This window comes from Onychostoma macrolepis, chromosome 03 (genome assembly GCF_012432095.1).
Source record: "Onychostoma macrolepis isolate SWU-2019 chromosome 03, ASM1243209v1, whole genome shotgun sequence".
In the NCBI taxonomy this organism is placed as follows: domain Eukaryota; kingdom Metazoa; phylum Chordata; class Actinopteri; order Cypriniformes; family Cyprinidae; genus Onychostoma; species Onychostoma macrolepis.
Window position 1 is genome coordinate 30,322,650 of NC_081157.1, and position 21,715 is coordinate 30,344,364.

Here is a 21,715-nt window from a genome sequence, read left to right on the forward strand (position 1 = left end):
AAACACATAAATACTCATAAAATACTCACAAAATATCAAACAATCTGTAATGACAATCAAAGCAATAGTGATCTCAGAATAAGAAGAGTTACTCACACTTGTGTTGTGACATTACTGTTGAATCCAATATAGTCAGCACAGCATTGTCTTTTAGTTTAAGTACTAAAATACTACTTGTACTTCGTGTGCATTTGCGGTCTTATGGATTTACAATGGCTGCTGCTTGCACGTGTCCATTAAGTACCCCACGAGACCATGGGGTGTCCCATTCCTTATTTTAGCGTTCAGAAGGGTGCTCGCGAGCGCCCCCTTTGCGGCTGTTATGCGCCCTCGATCCGCACTTCTGCCGAGCCCGCACTGGGGCGAGCTCCGCAGCAGACTTCTACCCAATAGGCGGCATTACGTCACGAAAGTGCAGACTCAGAGAAAGACTGCGAGGGTTTAGGGTGCCATTTGGGACGGGGCCTAAATCTTTCTGAAAATCCCATGTTTTGTGCTTTGTTTATAAACAAATCCGCAGTAAAATGAAGTGAACAAAGTACCAAGTTCGTACTGACACTGTCTGGCACTTCATTAAAAATAAAGTTCATCAAATAAAGTTTATCGTTTGGTTTCTGCGTAGACTTGCATTTGCCGCTCTTGTCATTTACCTACCATACGTGCTTATTGGTGGCAGGCCACAGGCAGCGATGTAGAAGCAGGCGTTGATCTTCGTCCACTGAGGCGGGGTTTATCCACACTATTACATCATAGAGTAGAACATTCCACAAGCTGTCGTTTTGGCAGATTAGCTTCAATATAAGCTGTTTTTAGACTAACTTACGGATTCTGTCAGAAGATGAAGGGAATTTTGTTAGTTTAGTTTTTGTTTTTGTTTAGAGCTTTATTAATCCCCTTGGGGCAATTAATTCAGACTTTCGTGGTGCTTCACATATACAACACTTAACACACACACACACATACACCAAAATACACCAAATACATAGGAGGGCAAAAAAATAAATAATTTAAATCTACTAAATTTATTACATTAATGTATTGCTTCAGGCACAACAGTAAATTTGTACCGATTTGTGGAACATCTATCTAATTGACCTTAAACGTCGCCCAAGGGTGTGTGCAGTCTCCTATTATTTTATGTGCCATCCTCATCACTTGCTGTTCATAATAAAATGTAAGACTTCGTAAGGGAACACTTAACATTTTTGAGCACATATTAACAATACCTTGCAAACGATTTTTGTTCTTTGTAGACAATAAGGAAAACCAACAAAAAAAAAAGGAAAAGGACAGGATACAAATGAAGTCCTGAGAATGACTTTAAATGACAATAAAAAAAATTGGTTTTCCTGATTTATGAATCACTATGAATAAAAGGATCTGTTAAATGAATGAATGTGTAAATTTGTAATTTGAATAAAAATGATTGGCATAGCATTAAATAATATATAGTTGCCTAAAGAGAATCTCACTCTGTATATTGTGAGCTTTTTTTGTGTACTTTTTACACAAAACAATTGTTCAATGTGGGCACGCAAGCAGTTGCTGTGGTAAGAAACAATATGATGCCTGCTTGTCGGTGAAAATGTCCTGCATCTGAAGATATCACTAAATAGTAATGAGAAAAAAACAACAACAACAGTGCATATTATATTTTTCTACATGTTGTTTTAAATCATGCATTTCTGTGACCTAAGGACCTAAGTTGAGGACACATTTGCAATTCTATGATCTTTCCACACAGGCACTCTGGTGCCCCACTACACATCTTAAAGAGAGAGTTCACCCAAAAATGAAAATTCAGTCATTAATTACTCACCCTCTTTTTGATGAAATCCGAGAGCTTTCTGACCCTGTATAGACAGCAACGAAACTACCACTTTCAAGGACCAGAAAGGTAGTAAGGACATCATTAAAATAGTCCATATGTGGTTCAACCTTGATTTTATGAAGAAAAAAATATACCAACGACTTTATTCTACCATTTCTTCTCTTCCGTATAAGTCTTTGACACACAGTCACAAGAGTTTCAATTTAGCATCAAACTGCCGCCTTGCATTATTTTCTAGGCAACATGGTTATTATAGTTAACTAAAGCTAAATTATTAAAAAGCTAAAACCATTAAAAACATTTGTTACTTGATTAAAAATATAAATTAAATTTAAAATATAAAAACTTTTAATTTCAACTAGTTGCCAAGTCAACATTTTTCATTTTAGTTTAAATTTGATGTGCTAAAATATGTAAATGTATATATTAATAAAAACTGCTTTTACTGTAACTACTGTCTAATGATCTTTGCTCAGTGCTTAAATTTCTGATTTCCAGAAAATTGATGTGTAATTACTGCACTAAAACGTGATGAGCAGTTCCTGTTCAAATATTAATCATACACTCTCTTTCCATCTGGCAGCCACAGCTCTCACCTCATCGTGAGCTGATCCGACCTGCTGCCAAGTGGGGTGCAAGCACCTTCCCAAGCCAGGCATCTGGATCCAACAGACATCCTACCAGCGCACACGCTCATCATCCTTCTGTAGTCACTGCACATCCTACATTAGGAAACCAAGCCATAGGTGTCTTAACCACGGACCAGAATGCTGTACCCTCGACGTCTAGAGAAAATGCCTTGCACAGACCTCCAATGCCTGTTAAGGACTCACTGCCCCTTCCTAAGGACCCTTCAGCCAGTGCACACTCAGTGAATCAGGCCAATTCTGTTTTCTCAGCTGCACCCACCACTGAATCAGGTCAGTCAGACTCGGGCAACCAAATTCAAGTGGTAGTCTGGCCGAGAACTGAAAGGACCACAAAAAGGCCTCGTACGCCACAGGAGACTGTGCTAGTAGATGTCAGACGAGACGAGCAGCCAGCGGCCCCTCTCTCTCCTGCACGTTTCCCTGCACCGGCTGACAATGAGAGGCCTGGACCGTCAGTGCCCAGAGAACCCGTCATACAGCAGGCCCCTGACCGGATGTCTCTTGATATGCTGGTGAAGGGGGTGGTGAGTCTTCTAAATAGCTCCTCGTGTTAAAGGGTTCGTTCACCCCAAAATGAAAATTCTGTCATTAATTACTCACCCTCATGTCGTTCCATACCTGTAAAACCTTTGTTCATCTTCAGAACACAAATTAAGATGTTTTTGATGAAATCTGAGAGATATCTGACACTCCATAGACAGCAATGCAACTGAAATGTTCCCAGGTCCAGAAACGTTGTAAGGACATCGATGAAGCAGTCCATGTGACATCAGTGGCTCAACTTCACTTTTGCGATGCAATGAAAATACTTTTTTGTGCGCAAAGAAAACTAAAATAATGACTTGCTTCAACAATTCTTCTCCCCAGAGTTACTGTCTTCTGCCATTTTGGAGAGTATCGCAATGCACATGCACGCTTTCCCCTAAGCGCAAACAACGCTGATTACGCCGATTACGTTCATGCACACTCTTTCCCCCCCGAACGTAAACAACGCTAATTACATTAATTACACTGTTGGATACTCTCCAGAAGGGCGGAAGGAGGAGGGAGAAGAATTGTTGAATAAATAGTAGCTTCGCAAAATTGTAGTTGAACCCCTGATGTCACATGGACTGTTATACCGATGTCTTTGTTACGTTTCTGGACCTGGGAACATTACAGTTATGCTGCTGTCTATGGAGGGTCAGAGAGATCTCAGATTTGATCAAAAATATCTTAATTTGTGTCTGAAGATGAACGAAGGTCTTAACGGGTTTGGAACGACATGAGGCTGAGTAATTAATGAGAGAATTTTCATTTTGGGCTGAACTAACGCTTTAAAGGGTCCGAGTGTGCATATCGTATTTTAAAGGTGGGATTTATTTTGACATTTTCAGATGGACCTTTTCCCCGATGTGCAGGACGCATATGTAGCAGAATTGATAGAGAGAGGTGACCTGAAAGATTTAAATGTGTAAGCACAAACCTTTTTCTGCTCATTTCTTGATCAGACGTATTTTGTTTACATGTGATTTTTTTCTTTTTTTGTGAGACATTGTTTGGATTCTTTATCACAGAATATGCAATCTATTGTTGGAAAACCCTGATTATCCGAAGAAAGCGAACTCGGTTTTGACACAAAGCAGTGTTCTCCTCGAGACGAATGATTCTGAGACGCAGGTTTGCACAATATTTTCATCAGATCCGTAGTTTATATGTGGAGTTGTTGTTACTATGAATGTATTAAATATAAACATCTAACTAATGTGGTATAATTTACTTACTTTTTCTCTGTTACGCAGGAAAGTGAAAATTATTTTGATTATTTCAAACTAAAGACTGTTGGCTCAGAGATTGTCATTCAAGCTGCAGACATGCTGATGGGTGACTTCAGAATGTTGAGCTGTCAGGATATCAAGTGGGCCCTGAATTGCCTCAAAGGACACTATGCAATCACCCGAAAGGTGAAAAATATTCTCTGTTTTCATTGTGTGTATTTTAAGGACATTAAATAACATAAACATTCACAATAAACTGGCTGTTTTTCAACTATTTAGTGTGAAGTTGCAGCCACGTTTACTGTTGCTCTGCAAAATTTTGTCAAGTTTAATTTTGGTGAACTGGACAGACACGCAAGTGCGCAGTGCCAACCAATACCAATAGCACAAGGTGCCCATTCTCAGCAGGATTTGTATAACATTATACTTCAATGTTTCAAATGCATTAAAAAAATGCTTATTTAGACTTATTCATTTATTGTCATCGTAACAGATGTAAGAAAAAGTGATGACGACGTAGAAGATCTTGATGAAGATGTTTATTGCAGCTACATTTAGTACCTTGGGTTCAACAGAGTCAGAATGAACCCTGAACATGCTAAGCTCAAACCTTTAATACACTTACACTCTACTACCCTTAATGTAAAAGAAGTTCCTCCTGTCGTAACAGCTGTGCTCTGTGTGTTAATGAAGTTCTGACACCTAATTGTCTGGGATGGTTCTCGGTGTCCCACACCCGCTCTCATTCTACAATTGGACACCATTTGCTCAGGATGTGATCATCCCAAATGGTGCAGAAATAACATAACTGTTGACTTTCATCTTCTCTGTAATAATTAAGCCATTTTGGGAAATGGGCATGATCAAGCATCTATTGTGGAGTGGAATCTGGGTTACTATAGTTTCTTTCACAGTGTTACAACGAAATTGACACAGTCCAGTTTGCAGCATATAAAAACAGCAATTCCAACAAACATTAAAACAACAAATTTTCAATGAAAATGACAATAGGGTACCACATACGACAACACGAGTAGACATAATAAATAAAAAAACAACGGGTTGCTGCTACTTGCTACGCGCCGCCATAATAGAGGCTGTTTGAAAAGCAGTTGTTTAGGGTTGGTTAGTTTGCTAGTTAGCAGAATAGCTTTGGACATGTATTTCATTGTCATTACTTTATTATCATTCATGTTTTGTCGCATTCAGTCCGACTTTTTTTTTTTTTACCTGATAAATTTCAGAGAGCAACTGCAAAAGTCACTCTCCAGATATTGGCGTCAGCTATTGACAATCTCATATTGTATGACCAGTAGTCATTTGTGTGGCATTAATCTTTCTGGTAAACTTTCAAGGCCTTATTCGAAGCCCTTAAGAAGTGGCAAGAGAACTCCACTGACCCCTCAGGGAAGAAGAAGAGAAGGAGAGAGCCAAATGAGCGTGCATTCATAGACTTCAAGTTTGAGCAGGGTGAGCACATATGTCTTTGTATGCTTTTTAAACACAAAATAAAACCAGGTAAACAGTGAAATGCTCATTGCATCTCGTTCATCTCAGGTTCTTTTAAACTGGAGAGAAAGATGTACTTTCTGGAGAAGAATCGCAGATGGAGCCGTGGTAACGAGACTACACTGGAGCCGTCGCTCGTGAAAGAGCTGCAGTTCTACGAGCAGAAAGCCAAGGAAATGGCTGAGGTGCTTTACACGGCTCACTTCTTCAATTTATTTCTAATGGTTCCTCCTGAAATAACCCAAAGAAATAGGGTTGTGGTGAAATGAGCTGACGGGGTGTTAATTGTTGAAATAATTATAAGGGTTTTTCTCCCACTTTCAGCATGAAGATTTCCTGTTGGCTCTGCAAGTGAATGAGGAGCAGTATCAAAAGGTGGGTGTGAAGAGCCAGTTTAGGTACTTTAAATGTCAATCTGTAAAAGTTATTTTGTCCCTTTCCACAGTTGTAAATTATTGTATGAAACAGACAGTTCCAGCTCTAAAATCAGATTGGAGGGACCTCGCTCAGCCTTGTGATGTGTGGTAGATTATAATACTAAACTTTGTGCTGAAAGCATGTGACACTTTTGACCTGTGCTCTCAGGACGGGCAGTTGATTGAGTGTGGCTGCTGCTGTGGGGAGTTTGCCTTTGAGGAGATGACCCAGTGTACAGATGGCCATTTGTTCTGCAAGGAGTGTCTGGTGAAATATGCCCAGGAGGCAGTGTTCGGCTCAGGACGAGTAAGTCATCTGTTCAGACTGTTCAGTCTCTGAGGTTACCTTTCTCTTTCGAGTTGTATTACTTGAAACTGTGTGTGCGGTCATGTCCGTTATGATGTCACAATGCTTTCAGGCATTGTGCACAGTGTTCATGTTTTTAAAATTCCCCTGTATTTTGGTTTCATTTTGCCCTGTGCTTTTTAGATGCTTCCCAATTTATCTCCCATCTGAGTTTCATTTGCATTCTGATGATCATAAACAAAAGAGATACTGTTTATGTTCACCTCGATTATTGCACAAAAAAATGGGTTATGACAAGTTCTCAGAAAAGCTCTGGCATCATTGATTTGCAGGTGTTTAATATTCTATGTCTAATGGAGTGAAGTTCATACAGTGTGTTTAAACACATCCTCTACCATTCAAAAGTGTGTGGTCGGTAAGTGTAATTGTGCGAAAGAAATGCTCACCAAGATTGTGTTTATTTGATCATTAATACAGTAAAAACAGGGAAAAAGTTTTACTGTAAAAACTGTTACATTTGAAAATAACTGTTTTCTGTTGTAATGTTATTTTAAATTAAATTTATTCCTGTAATGGCAAAGCTATATTTTCAGCATCATTACGCCGGTCTTCAGTGTCACATGATCCTTCAGAAATTATCAATGTTGAAAACACATAATATTTTGGGGGAAACTTGATGAATAGAAAAGAACAGCATTTATTTAAAATATATATTTTTTGTAGCATTCTAAATGTCTTTACTGTCACTTTTTTTTTTTTTTTAATCAACTTAATGAATCATTTAAAAAAAGGCATCTTACTGAGCCCAAACCTTTTAACAGTAGTGTAGATTCTCAACACAAGCACTCGTTGAATTTTACAGTTACAGTGTATTTTGGAATTTTAGTTTCAGATGAATTAAAAAGGGTTCTTTGTGTTTGTTTACAGTCGGAGTTGAGTTGTATGGATGGGAGCTGCACCTGTTCATTCCCTACCAGTGAGCTGGAGAAGGTTTTACCTGAAAACATTCTGTGCAAATATTACGAGAGACAGGCAGAGGAGGCCGTAGCAGCCACCTGTGCTGATGAACTAGTCAGGTGAGTTAAATGTGTTGATAGACAGCTATATGACTTTTCTTTATCTGTGGAACATAGTAAGAGATGTTTTTGACGCATGTCCAGACATTTCCATACAAGGAAAGTTAATTTTAGCTAGAGCTGTCAAGCTCCAAAAAGGGCAAAAAAGTAATCCACATCAAGTAGTCCATATACCCTTGGTTTCACAGACAAGGCTTAAGCCTAATCCTTGACTAAAATCTAAGTCTGAGCTGTTTCAACTGAAAGAAACTTGCTCTGACTGATCTTAAAATATACCAGTGCCTTTATTTTGTCTCAAAATGCACACCGGTAATGTTTTTTCTAAGGCATGGTTATAAAAATTACTTAAATGTCCTAATTGAGCTATGGCCTAATCTTGCCTTAGTCTAAGCCCTGTCTGTGAAACCAGGCCATAGTGCTTCATATTTCAACTTTTTGAAAGCCATGCAGAATTCAAAAATGTTAAATTGCACAAACTTGAGATTTGAAATGATTCATTATTATAAATCCTAACAACACTATTTTTCCTCACTTTCTTTTCAAGGTGTCCATTTTGTAACTTTCCAGCACTGTTGGATAAAGACATTTCTCTGTTCAGTTGCCCAAACCCACGCTGCAGAAAGGTTAGTCCGTGTGCCTGGATACACTAGTGTGTATGTGTAATTCAATCGTTGCAGTGATCTCTTTATGAAAGTACTATCATGTTCTGGATCAGTTCTTTCTTCCTCTGTCCACTTCTATTTCTGAACCCCATAGTGGTCACTTGGTGGCGCCATAGGCCCGTGGAAAAGGTCAGCAGAGTCTGTGGTTTGCAGTCTGAGGCCCCATAATGAACCATGCTAGAGTATGTGAAACTAATGGTATTTTTTCATTGGCAGGGTTTACTCTGCTGGGATCAGTCAGGTCAGGGCAAGAACAGAGACAGGCATTCATCCTGTCTGCTATAAATATGCAGCTCTCCGAACCCTAAACAGAGCTTAACTAGGGTCAGGAAAGTTCAGCAGAACTAGATGAATCAGTATTCCGGGATATCACTGCCTCATGATGTTTTGGAAATGATAACAGGGAAAATGTGGCTTATACGTTTGGGATATGAATCACAAATCACAACCTGTTGTGCCTTTGAGAAGCAAGGTTTCAGAAAACAGACTGAATTGTATCAAGTGTTTGTTACAAGCGGCTGCTGAAAGGAGATACTAGCTTAACTATTTTTCAGTAGTGTCATAGTAGCTTAGCTGATATTAAAATGATAAACTTTTCCAGTAATAACCTTCTTTTTCCAACAACTGAAAAATGATTCACTGGTCTGCGTTTAGTAAATAGTGTGTAATAGTAAATTAATATGCTAAATGTAGCTGTTTATCACTAAGTTTTTGACTTTGTAAAATAAATTAGGGTGTGTTCTAGTTTTTCTAGTTGTATTTATATTCAAGTTTCATGGAACATAAAAAGGAACATTTCTTTGTCATAGAAAACCTGGGAATATTAGGGATTTTTTAGTGTGCTGGAAAAGTCATTAAACTTACTTAAATCTTAAGTCATGGTGAAGTCATGTAAAATGGTCCCCAGATCCCTTGTTGAGAACCACTGCTATAACGTGAGGTGAAACTTTATCATTTGGGTAAATATAATGACCAAAGTGATGCTTTAAAACTAGCAAAGAAATAATACTTATGCTTTAAATTTTACAAAAGTAGCAGTAAAGACATTAATAATAATATTACAAATGATTTAGGAAGTTACAAAAAAGTAAATGCTGTTCTTTTGAACTTCTTAATCAAAGAATGCCGAAAAAAAATTGTATCATGGTTTCCACAGCATTGATAATGTTTTTTGAGCAGCAAATTAGCATATTAGAATGATTTCTGAAGGGTCAAGTGATATTGAAGACTGGAGTAATATAAGCTTTGCCATCACAGGAAAAATAAAATTTTGTTGATATAAGATGATTATTAGAAGTATATTGTTAAAAAGTTGCCATTAATAAAAAAAAAAAAATTATATTTGAGACAGGGGATGTCCCCTTAGGTAGTTTTAATATTTAATATTGTAGTATTTCCAAGAGTAGTTTGTAGCTTGACAAGTTTGATGGTAGCTTCTCCAACACTGGTTACAAGTACATTTGATGTTTTGTCTTGAGTCTTATCAGTGTTGGGCTGTGAGGAATGTATCAGGCCGTGCCAGGACACGGAGAGCTGTCAGTCCGTCTGTGTGTTAGTGGATTTCAGCTGGCAGGCGGAACATGTCAAGGACTGAACTCACAGCTACTTTCTCAACAGGCCTGAGAGGAATGCTAGAGCCGCCTGCAGTTTGTCAGGGCTATCTTTCCATTCATCTGTCAACCTCCATTTCTCTCTCTCTATCTCTGTTTGTCCCTCCATCACTTTTAAAGTAATAAACGCATGTGGGAGGGCTGTGATTGTGAGTGCCTTTCAAACATCATGAAAGCTGAGAGTGTAATAATATAATTAATATAATATAATATAATATAATAATAATATAATATAATTTAATGTAAAGTATGTTTTGAGTTCCTGTCATTTTGAAGCAGACCATTTCCCACATCAGCACTTTGAGTCTTGTAGTGTCAGGAGAAAAAGTTTCTTGTAAATTTGCTAGATATTAGCAAACAGTTGAGTGTTTAGTATTTTATTTTTGTTTAGTGGTTAGGAGTTGACCTGAAGGCCCCTTACTGTCCAACTAGGGATGGCTCGATACCATAATTTTGGCTTCGGTACGATACCAGAATGTAATACCTCTGTATCGATACTAAATCGATACCATAGGTGACAAATATCCAGCCTCAAAACATGAGTGAACTGAAAACAATTTTATTAAAATAATAATAATAAAAACAGATTCATATCTTATTACCTTTGTATCAAACCGTAACAAAAAACCTACAGGGAATATAGGCTACATTTTGATATTGGAGAAAAAAAAAATATAACTGAAATAATAAAATGAAAATATATTCAAATCTTCTTATCTTTTCAGTTCAAACGCATAGTGCAAACAAAATGTCTCAAAATGTAACAAACCTACCGGGAATATAGGTTACATTTTGACTGAGTTTGGAGGAAAAAACAAAACAACTGAAGTAACGCAATTAATGCAACAAATGTTGCTTTATTGTAAAGTGTTATTCTAACAGTCAAAGTAACATTCAAAATCACGTTATTATTTCTCTCTCTCTCAGATTGTTTTCAGATTTCAGCCTCAGATAGCCAAAGAAAAAGCATTAAATATAAATCTCACTCGCTCTCTCGGCTGCTTCATATTAGCGGTCGACAGCGCGGCAGAAACATTCCCTTCATATTATTGATACTAAAATTAATATAGCAAAACTCTTGCTTAATTCAAATTCAAGTAATATTCGATTGTATGAAATGCAAGTGCATATATTACGTGACCAAAACTTCACTGGTACTAGCGTGTCACACATGCACATTTGCGCTTACTGTATCACATCTGTATGTGCGTTGATCAGTTGTAAATAAGTTAAAATTAAATCTGAATTTATGAATGATGCACTCACCTGTCGATCTCTTAATTCTCTGAAAAGATCAGGATGAGCAAGCGACAAATGCTTAAAAAGGTTTGATGTGTTGCCTCCTGTGGCAACACATGATTTATAGCAACGCGTGCATACAGGTGCAGTATGATCAGTTCGTTCACCTTTGTCATCTGTTTTGAATGCAAAGTAATGCCATATTTCACTTCTACTGTTCTCTTTATTTATTAATTTTGGGTGCGTTTATAGAGTTTCATCTGTTTGATCGCGTTGTTCTGTTGTCACGTTTACCGGTTGCGGAGCAATTTGGGAAGCACTGCCACCTACAGGTGCACTTCCCAACAGCAGCGTATGAAATACCGAATTGAGCAAAATTATGATATCGTACCGTTTGAAACATAATATATACCGGTAATTTTCCAGTACCGGTATACCGCGCATCCCTATGTCCAACACAATATTCAAAGGCTTTTTTTATTAACAGATACATTTCTATATAAACAATGTTTTCAGCAATATTCTGTATTTTCTTATTACTGAAGGAAACAGTTGCTTTTGTATGTGTATTTCTAGCATTTCAATTAAGGCTCCCTGGTTGTGTGTGGTTCGAACTTTGTATTTGTGTTTGTAATTTTTTGTGTGTATGTAAGTGGAATAATGGAACATGGACCATTGAATTATAGAAAATTAGTGCATACCAGAGATGTTATGGTTCATTTATTATTATTAATCATTCAGTGTTTTATTGACAATTATTCTCTACATATCTGTTGATTATTGTCTGGGCTAGTCTTACTGATGTGATGGTAGGAATGTAACAGGACTTTTGTGTTTTCGGTCATATACCTGATGTCCACTGGGTGGCGCTCTTGTTCTATGGTGCCAGAGAAGTTTTATTCCGCCACACATCTGCTGCTGGTTACACGGCTGAACCCCGCCTCACACTTCTGCTGCAGCTCACAGCAGGGCGGGAAGCCGCTCAAACGGCCGTGTCTTTGGCCTTCCTCTCGGCACTGCCGATGGATTAAGTGTGCCATCAGGCAGGACCTCCATTTTCTTCTCCTATCCGTCTTCCTCCTGGTGGAGTCACAAGACTGGACGGGGGGAAATTGAGAACGGTTGTGTGGTTTGATTTCATAATGTGACCCACTTTCATTTCCTCTTTCTGGCTCTCAGCATGGCATTCCTATCGAGATGGAGAACTGGGCTCTCGTGCACAGCAGTGCTTGATTTGGCCGGCATTGTGAGGACTTTTCCAAAGCCGTGCTTCTTGGGAACAAATTTCTTGGGTAGATGATCTACATAAAATGGCAACCACCTGATAAATGGTCAATTGTAGTAAAATGTGTACAGTGCTGTGGCTTAGTGGTTAAACATCTGTTCTGGTCACTGAAAGGATGTAGGTTTCAAAGGGTTGGTCTATGAACCATCACCTTTGTATGTCAATAAGACACCGGTCACAAAAACATTAATTAATGTCGTTGACCACTAGGTCAAATATTTATAAATGTGCAAAGTTTTAGGCATGATCAATGTCCAAAATTTGTGATCTAGAAATGGTGAATGATCTTAAATATCTCTTGTTTTACATTTTACTTCTGTTTGTTTTGAATTTTCTCCAGAAGTCCATTTGGCGGTACATTACAATTTTGTAGCAATAGACACTTCTGTTTTCCCCTTAAGTAAAAGTCGTTGTTGTTGTTCTTAGTAAACGGTTTCACATCACTTTCATCATTGAGTCATACTATTGTTATTATTGTTAAGGTTCGCTAACATTAGCAAAATTACAGGGAAAATTTGGGCCAAATTTGTCAATACTGTACGAAACACAGCTGAGGTAGAAGTCACTTGCAAACCAAGCAGCATTTTGTTGGTTCACTCTCGGAAAAAAAGGTACAAAAGCTGTCACTGGAGCAGTCCCTTTTTAAAAGGTACACCTTTGTACCTTACTTACCCCTAAAGGTACATATTATAACTAAAGTGTACATATTAGTACCTAAGTGGAATATATTGGGACTTTTTGAAAAGGTAGCAAATTTTGTGATGGACTTAAACCCGTTGTGAAAGTCAGTGCCGATAAAAGCATGTGTGGGAAGCGCGCCAACGTACAGAGCTGTTGTGCTACAGGTGTCCCAAGTTCGAGGACCTTTCCCAATCCCGCCCCTCACCCCCCCTTCCACTTCACTTCCTGTGAGCTCCAGACTATCCTGTCATAATAAAGGCAAAAACACCAATAATAAAAAAAACAAAAAAAACATTGTGAAATCTGCATGGGGAAATCTCTCCAAAAACCTTTGCGCAAAATTCCCAATTACATGTATACTTACTTAAATGACTGGAAGATTTCGTGTTTATGTTACAGTTCCATATAATGTTACTGGCCCCAAATTCTACCATTTAAAAAAAAAACAAACAAACAAAAAACATATCGATGGACCTCTATTCTAAATATTGAGGGTGACGTCTTTCCATTTCTGATGTGTATGGAGATTTTTGCAGCTGTCTAGCCCACATTTGTCCATGGGTGAGAACAGTCGTCTGTGGAAAACTCTGGAATCCCAGTGCCCCATTAATGACTTCAGTGCTCATGTTTCAGCACAAACTTTTTTTCCTCCTGTCTTTTTCCTGTCTGATGTCCCATTTGTCTGTGGTGATGTGTGCCCTCAAGTTCCTGTCTTTAGTGGCGAGGAGACGTCCTCTCCTCTGCCCTTCTCTTCACTCTTGTTGTTGTATAACTGACACACTTTCCCCTCTCCACTGCCTCTGTGGCCCCACCCCTTGTTGTGGATCAAGGACTTTCATTGGCTGGACCCAGATCCTTCAAATTTGAAATGTGGTACAGTTCATATTTGACCCAGATTTTTTTCTTAGGTTTGTGCATTTCAAAAAATGCTGTTTTTCTCACAGTGATTGGATGTTAGTTGTGGTTTTCACATGAAGATCTGCCAGCATTCCCTACTCTTTGGCTCAATTGGGTTGCTTTTGTTTGCACTGTTTATTTTCCATGTATCCATGATGTTTCTGAGATTTGCCTTGATGGACTGCAGCAGCTGCAGCATCATGCAAGTCCAAGATTTTTCAATAGTGCCATATTTATTTATTTATATACATACAGTAACTTTCATATAATCCAACATCCTCTACCATTCAAAAGTTTGGGCTTGGTCAAATTTGTTGCTAAGTTTCTTCTGCTCACCCAGGCTGCATTAATTTGATCAAAAATACAATAAAACGATAATGTAAAAAATGTTATAATTATAATTTTAAATAACTTTTCCATTTTAATATATTTTCAAATTATTTATGCCAAAGCTGAATTTTCAGCATTATTTTTCCAGTCTTCAGTGTCACATGATCCTCCAGAAATCATTCTAATATGCTGATTTGCTGCTCAAGAAACATTTCCTATCATTATCAGAGTTGAAAACAGTTGTGCTGCCTAGTATTTTTATGGTAACCGTGATACATTTTAAACATTGCAACATTATTAGTGTCAGTTTTGATTCAATGCATCATTGCTTGCTGCTATTCCTTTCTTGTACAGTAGTATATATAGTATGCATTACATTGGAATGCATTCTATCGAACTGATCTGGTTCAGACATGCTGCATACTCAACTGCCGATGAGTTTTATGGGTAGCTGTGTTTGTTCAGCCCTGCCTCACAGCACTTATCATGCACCAAACCCTAAAATCTTGAGTGTTCCATCAAAACCGCTTTTGTGTTCTAGCTTTATGATATGTAGCCTCCGCTTAGGGATGTTTGTGTGTGTTAGCACATGCTGTGGGTGTGTCGCTCTCCCTGAGGCTCATTCAGGCCTGTGCTTCTCCAGAACAAGCAGCCCCCCAATCAGATGCTCAGCAAATCTCCTCTTCTGCCTTATAAGGCCTGCTGCTGCCGCACGGCTGTTCAAGAGAGAAGCAGTGAGCTTATTCACAGAGTGCCTCAACAGATGTTGCAACAGTTCACACTTTGTACTAGTGTATGTTGCTTTATTTTGGAGAACTAGCCACTCATGCAGTGGAATGTGTCATGGTAGCTGTATGATTATGACAGAAATCATAATATTGTTTATTAACATTGATTATTACCTTTTGCGATTATTAGATTTTACAATAAAATGCTTATTTCCGTGCTCCTGTTTTATTATAATCTCTGAGCACACAGGTTCATGTGACACAATTTGAGTAGCACCAGATTTTAATGCAAACTAACAGATTGTCCTTACCAAGTTTAGTCAAGCCATTTAAAAGGATATTGTCGTCATTTACTCACCCTCATGTCATTCTAAACCTGTATGAGTTTCTTTCTTCTGTGAAACATAAAAGAAAATGTTTTAAGAGTTCAGTCTTTAAAAGTCAATAGTCACCAAAAGTGTTTGGTCACCAAAATTCTTCAAAATATCTTTTTTTTGTTTCACAGATGAGCGCAAGTAAGGGATTTGTTTTCGGATGCTCTCGTGTAATCAATGTAACCGTCTAGACTGGAGAATAAATCCATGTTTACGTCTTATTGATTATAATGGAAGCATTTTAGTTTTGTTACATCTCTCACTCGCTCATTAGAACAGGCATATTGACTATTTTAGATGGCTCTGATTTGTCATTCCATTTACATGCATGGCATGTTTATGATTGCATGCAATTCTCAACCACTGCAAAAAAAACAAAAACAATGAATGCTGGTGACTTTTCCGTCTGAGGGGGATATAAAAGCAGAGTCTAACAGATGAATGGACTAAATTTACACTCAAATATGTTCAGTCAAGATAAAACTAGCGTGACTACCTAGAGCTGTGGTTTCGGGTTATAAGGTTTCAGTGTAAATGAGAGGTATGCACACAGCGATTAACAGGAAAAGAAGGGGTAGTTAGTTTTGGTGAATCAGATTTATGTTACAAGAATATGTGGCGTGACCACAGTTGTCACCTTGGGCTTGTTTTGTTGAGATAAAGACTTGCCGTTAAAGCCGTTTTCCTCTTGTCACATAAGCTGTTTTTCCAGTTTGTTGTGGTACTTTGATCGCTATGCTAGACGTCAATCATTTTCTATCTTTATTACACAAAACAGACCCTTATGCAGGTGCAGACGAACGCTACATGCATCCTGTGTGGTTAGAAGGTTCCTGTGGCTCATGTGAAACAGTATTTTAGTGATAAATGACATCTGCAAAGTCACTTTTCTTCACCCCATACTGTATGCTTAGTACTGTGATTCATGGCATTGTAGCCTGTCTGATGGCTTTCTCAGCAAGAATTTTTTTTTTTTCTTGTTCTGTGGTACTTTTTGCTAAAAGGGTGAGATTACAGCTTGGAGATCATGAAAGGGCTGTAAATTTCTTTGGTTTGCTCATAAACTCCATAAATCATACACTTGCTTTGAAGGAATCTGCAGTGTTTGCCAACACCGATAAGAACTGTTGCATAACAGGGGGCGACCAGTGTGAATCTGAGACTGACTCCGCCCCATTTCAAGAGTGTGCGCCCTGCTGATCAGGAAGTGTCAGCCTGGCCTTGCAAGGTATACTTTGTACCAGGAAGTGATGTTTAAAGTGGTCATGTCAGTGTGATGTCACCTCTGTATTTTTAGTGGTGTATATAAACAGAGATACCAGTGTGTCTTCACACTCCCGACTGTGAGAGTCACCTAAACTGAGCTGCAGTCACTTCCTGTTAACTCCTTTTGTCTGTGCACATACAAACACGCCATTCAGTGATATAAACTCTTGAATCAATATCAAGAAATGATCATTTAGCCTCTTTAATTTTTGCTTTAAGCTTTCAGAATCACTTTTTAAGTTACTTTTTTTAATAATGAAATAATGACATAAGCAGTTAGTAATTCATAATCTGCAAATTGCTACTTTTTGATGTATAAAATATACCTAAAATATGTAGGTGTATGTATATGTAGGTGTGTGTGTATATGTAGGTGTGTGTGTATATATATATATATATATACACATATACACATACACATACACATACACATACATACACACATACATACACACACACATACACATACATACACATACACATACACATACACACACACATACACATACACACATACAGTTATGGCCAAAAATATCGGCACCCTTGGTAAATATCAAAGAAGGCTGTGAAAATGAATCTGCATTAATTCACAAAAATCTAACCTTTCACTGGATAAGAATTTAAAATGGGAGGAAATATCATTGTGAAATAAATGTTTTTCTCAAATACACGTTGGACACAATTATTGGCACCCCTAGAAATTCTTATGAGTAAAATATCTCTGAAGTATATTCCCATTCATATTCACAATTTTGAGCACTCCAGGGTGATTATGAACATGAAATTATTCAGCCATGGCTTCCTGTTTCACAGAAATATAAATAGGAGGGAAAATAAAGCCCAAATACCCTTAATCATCCATCACAATGAGAAAAAACAAATAATATATTTCTGATGTGCAGCAAAAGATAATTGAGCTTCACAAATTAGTGAAGTGGCTTTAAGAAAAGAGCTAGAGCAGTGAAAATTCCCATTTCCACCATCAGGGCAATAATTAAGAATTTCCAATCAACATAAAATGTTACGAAACTCCCTGGAAGAGGATGTGTGTCTATATCATCCTAATGCACGGTGAGAAGGAGAGTTTGAGTGACTAAAGACTCTCAAAGGACCACAGCTGGAGAATTGCAGAAAAGAGTCTCGGGGTCAGAAAACCTTTAAAAAAAAAAATTGTCAAACAGCACCTACATCACCACATGTTGTTTGGGAGGGTTTCAAGAAAAAATCTCTGAGCTCATCCAAAAACAAACTCTAGCATATTCATATATACACACACACACACATACATAGTACTGGTACTTCTGAATGGGTTGAAGCCGGATTTAGCGCATTTGAAGTGGAAGAACTTGATGAACATACACTGTGTGTGGAGAGAATTCACTCAGTATCCATCTCATTTTTGACCAAGATGGCTTTTGTATTGGAACTCTTCATACATATATATATATATATATATATATATATATATATATATATATATATATATATATATATATATATATATATATATATATATATATATATATATATATATATATATATATATATATAGTTATATTAGCTAGACGAAATTAGCTAGAAGAAATAACTCTAGATAGGAGCATTTTAAATATAGGCACTATATTACATATTCATTATATTTTACTTTTATCCTTAGATTTATCCTTAGTTTATTTACTTCATTTTTAATGTATGTCTGAATAAATCTGTCATGAAAATAAGTTTTATTACAGCCACCATTTAAAGTTTATATCTTAACAATGAATTGGAGTAGAAACATTTATCCTAAAAGTTGATATAACCTACCTTATGGTCAATTTAAATATTTATATGCAAATAGTTTTTGAGTGTTAATTGTTCAATAAACAAGATTTAACTAATTGATCAAACTTTTTTTTCAGCTAAATAAAAATGTAAAAAAAAATTTTTTTTGGTACATTACTAGGTATTATGGCTTAAATGTGTTTTTAGTAAATAATTCTAATGATTATTAAATGTGATTTAAATAATTGATTATTAAATAAACTGTAGTTTTGGTTCTAGAAAATAACTTGATGAAATATTTTTGACCAAACATAAGAAATTGGTATTGTGTCAAATATGAGAATGAAATCTGTAAAATGAAATATTTTTATGAGTTAAATGGCGTTGGCCCGCCCATGCTATGCTGTTGTGCTCCACTAGGGGGCAGTACATTACTGCGGTACAATAGGTCACACCTCCTCATGTCTCCATGCTTCATGCCGCATGGCTGTTGTCTGGCCTGATCTTTGCATCATTCACCATTTCCACCTATAGTTTCTGATACAGCTTTTTCACAACAATACTGATGAATGATGATTTATGTTTTTACAACGTGCAGCCCGAGGCTGGATTTCATAAATATATTTCTGAGGAAGCCACTTTGCTAGTGTAGTTCATCATGTAGGTACGTTTCCCACTTAAGATGACACCCGGGGGCAGGAGCAATTGTTCTGTGGACTTCTGCATCACACTAAGCTGTCATTTATCATCTGTCACTGTCATTAATATTCAGCTTTATCTTTAATTATTTATGCTAATGGTATTTACCATGGGGACTGTTAGCAGGCAACAATGGGTTACAGGATTAGAGAGCTCTCAGTGGATAGTGGCCACATCTGCTGCTTCTCCATCACTGGATGAAATGGCTAATACTTATTTAAAAAATACATGCAGCTTGGCTATTTTTGAAATATTCTACTTTGCTACAGTCTTTAACAGATGAAACACCATAGCAAATGTAGAAGTGTCAAGTACATTCAAATTGAATATCCAGTTGTGTGGCTGTGAAATGCGTAGGCGTTTACATGGTCTTCATGCGCTGAATGTAGAGGTTTAGCTGCATGTTGCACTCAGATGTCCTTTCCAGTCAGCTGAAAGGCAAAGCGTTGTGGCCATGCATGGCTAAAATGGAACAGATGAAAATGTTGTTCCTAGGCAACCAGACAGATGACGAATCACATCCAGAGTGGAGGGCAGGGAGCTGTTCACCCTCAGTCTGCGCTAACTGATTTCTGTTTTTTTTTATAAAAGAAAACAGCTATGCCAGACAGCTTAGGTTAGGTTAGTTTATTATCATTATTTATAATTCTAATGAACAATTCTGTAGCCTTTTGCTGTAGACAGTCATATTTTGGGCCCTGGTCATTCCTTTTATTAGTATTGTTTGCAAAGGAAAGCTATCGGTCATACTTGCATTTAGGGATGCGAATAAACCTCTAACCTATTATACTTATTAAACCTCTAACTTATTATACTCTTATTAGACTAACAGACATGAAACACTTGTTTATTTTTAGGCTCATGATTAATTATTCAAATCATGCTGTTTGTAATGGAAACAGACTTACTATTTTTACTTCTTGGACAGTAAAATTGGACCAAAAAATCGCATAGAATTGAATTAAAAGAGGTAAGTACCTCATATCAAGGATACCGGCCTTGTTTAACTTCTAGATGCCCCAAATATGATCATCCTATTGTGAAGAACTCCTATCCAAAAATTTAAAAACTGCTATATAGTTTCATGTATAAACACCAAGTTTATACAGTTGAAAATTATTATAAATATGTAGATTTTATTTGGAAATTTTTATTTGGAAGTTACACTATTTAATTTTTTCCGAATCACTGTAGTACTGTACTGTACTATTTAATTATTCATTCATTTATTTAAATCAATTTTTGCAGTTCGCGCACCTCTTTTCTTCTCTACATGTTATATATGTACCTTCTGACCCAATGGGCATTTCACTGTCCAGTGGTCTCACCTTAATGCAGCAATTTCTAATATCGCAATACACACACACACACACACACACATGTTCGTTTTTGTGAAAAGTGGGGACATCCCATAGGCGTAATGGTTTTTATACTGTACTTACTGTATGTGCTATTGCCCTACACCAACCCTACACCTAAACCTACCCCTTACAGGAGACTGTGCATTTCAACTTCCCCCCCAAAAAACCTGACTCTGTATGATTTATAAGTGTTTTGAAAAGTGGGGACATGGGTCAATGTCCTGAAAAGTCACCTTCACCTTGTAATACCTATGTCATACCTTTGTCATTATACAAATCTATGTCCTGACTTTTCACAAAAACGCGCGCGCACACACACACACACACACACACACACACACACACACACACACACACACACATTAACATTTGAGACCAGTGGCACCAGCAGTAGCTTGAGCTGGGATGCAGATGCAAATTTATTTTCATTAACACAAACAGTAACATCTGTAAAAAAAAAAAAAAAAGTAACCTCGTTTTAAAGGGTAAAACTTTAACCTTATTAAAATTCACCTTTGGTCTTCCATAGTGTCATATATTTAGATCATGATCACTGCAGGTAAAACTATACAAGGCACTACCATTTAAAAAAACAAAACAAATATGGTTTCTATGCTATCTAAAATGGCACTATGGCCTTTAGTTATTTCAGTGTCAGTGTTGTAGAGAATGTCAGCGCTGTTTCATCTGGCTTGAAACTAGTTAAAATCAGGGCGACATTTGTGGTGTGTGTGTGTCGGAGACCTCTGTGCCAAATGCAATACTGGATCTTGCAGCAATGTTTAGTAGTCACTTGATCGAGACCAATCAGCGAGTAAATGCATTTGTTCTGAGCTCATGCAGCGCTGTCTTTTGTGCCAAGCTAATAACGGTCCGTGCAGCACGCTTCAAACAAGTAGCGCTGTTCTGTCTTTGGTGCATTTAAGAATTAAGAATAGCAACACTAAAAACACCTTAGCAACCACGTAGCAATGCTGCAAACCACCTAGTACTCTCTAATACGTACAATATAGCATCATACAACACAGAAAAAAATTACACATTCACATCAGTACATTCTACCAGCTGGTATGCTAGCAATGCTGCATTTGCATATTTATTATTATATTTTCTGGTTGATGTATGTGCGGTTATGTTTTGTACAGTAAAACTGGTTACCAATAGGATGCATTTACATTGTGATTAATTCCAGAAGGGTCATATTAACAATACTAGTGCATTATTCATGGGGTAGGAAGCAATATGCACCTTTGAAACAATGATGGGAACACCG

The 21,715-nt window shown here is 37.3% G+C and overlaps 1 protein-coding gene across 1 annotated transcript in view; it reads left to right on the forward strand.

Moving 5' to 3' along the window:
• Positions 1-21,715, forward strand: part of rnf216 (ring finger protein 216) — a 28,414-nt gene that overhangs the window by 2,103 nt on the left and 4,596 nt on the right. The window contains exons 4-13 of the mRNA XM_058770321.1: positions 2,415-3,005; positions 3,858-3,934; positions 4,038-4,140; positions 4,263-4,424; positions 5,594-5,708; positions 5,796-5,932; positions 6,072-6,122; positions 6,333-6,470; positions 7,398-7,546; positions 8,091-8,169. Coding sequence (XP_058626304.1) covers positions 2,415-3,005; positions 3,858-3,934; positions 4,038-4,140; positions 4,263-4,424; positions 5,594-5,708; positions 5,796-5,932; positions 6,072-6,122; positions 6,333-6,470; positions 7,398-7,546; positions 8,091-8,169 — 1,602 coding nt within the window. The remainder of the gene's footprint in view (positions 1-2,414; positions 3,006-3,857; positions 3,935-4,037; positions 4,141-4,262; positions 4,425-5,593; positions 5,709-5,795; positions 5,933-6,071; positions 6,123-6,332; positions 6,471-7,397; positions 7,547-8,090; positions 8,170-21,715) is intronic.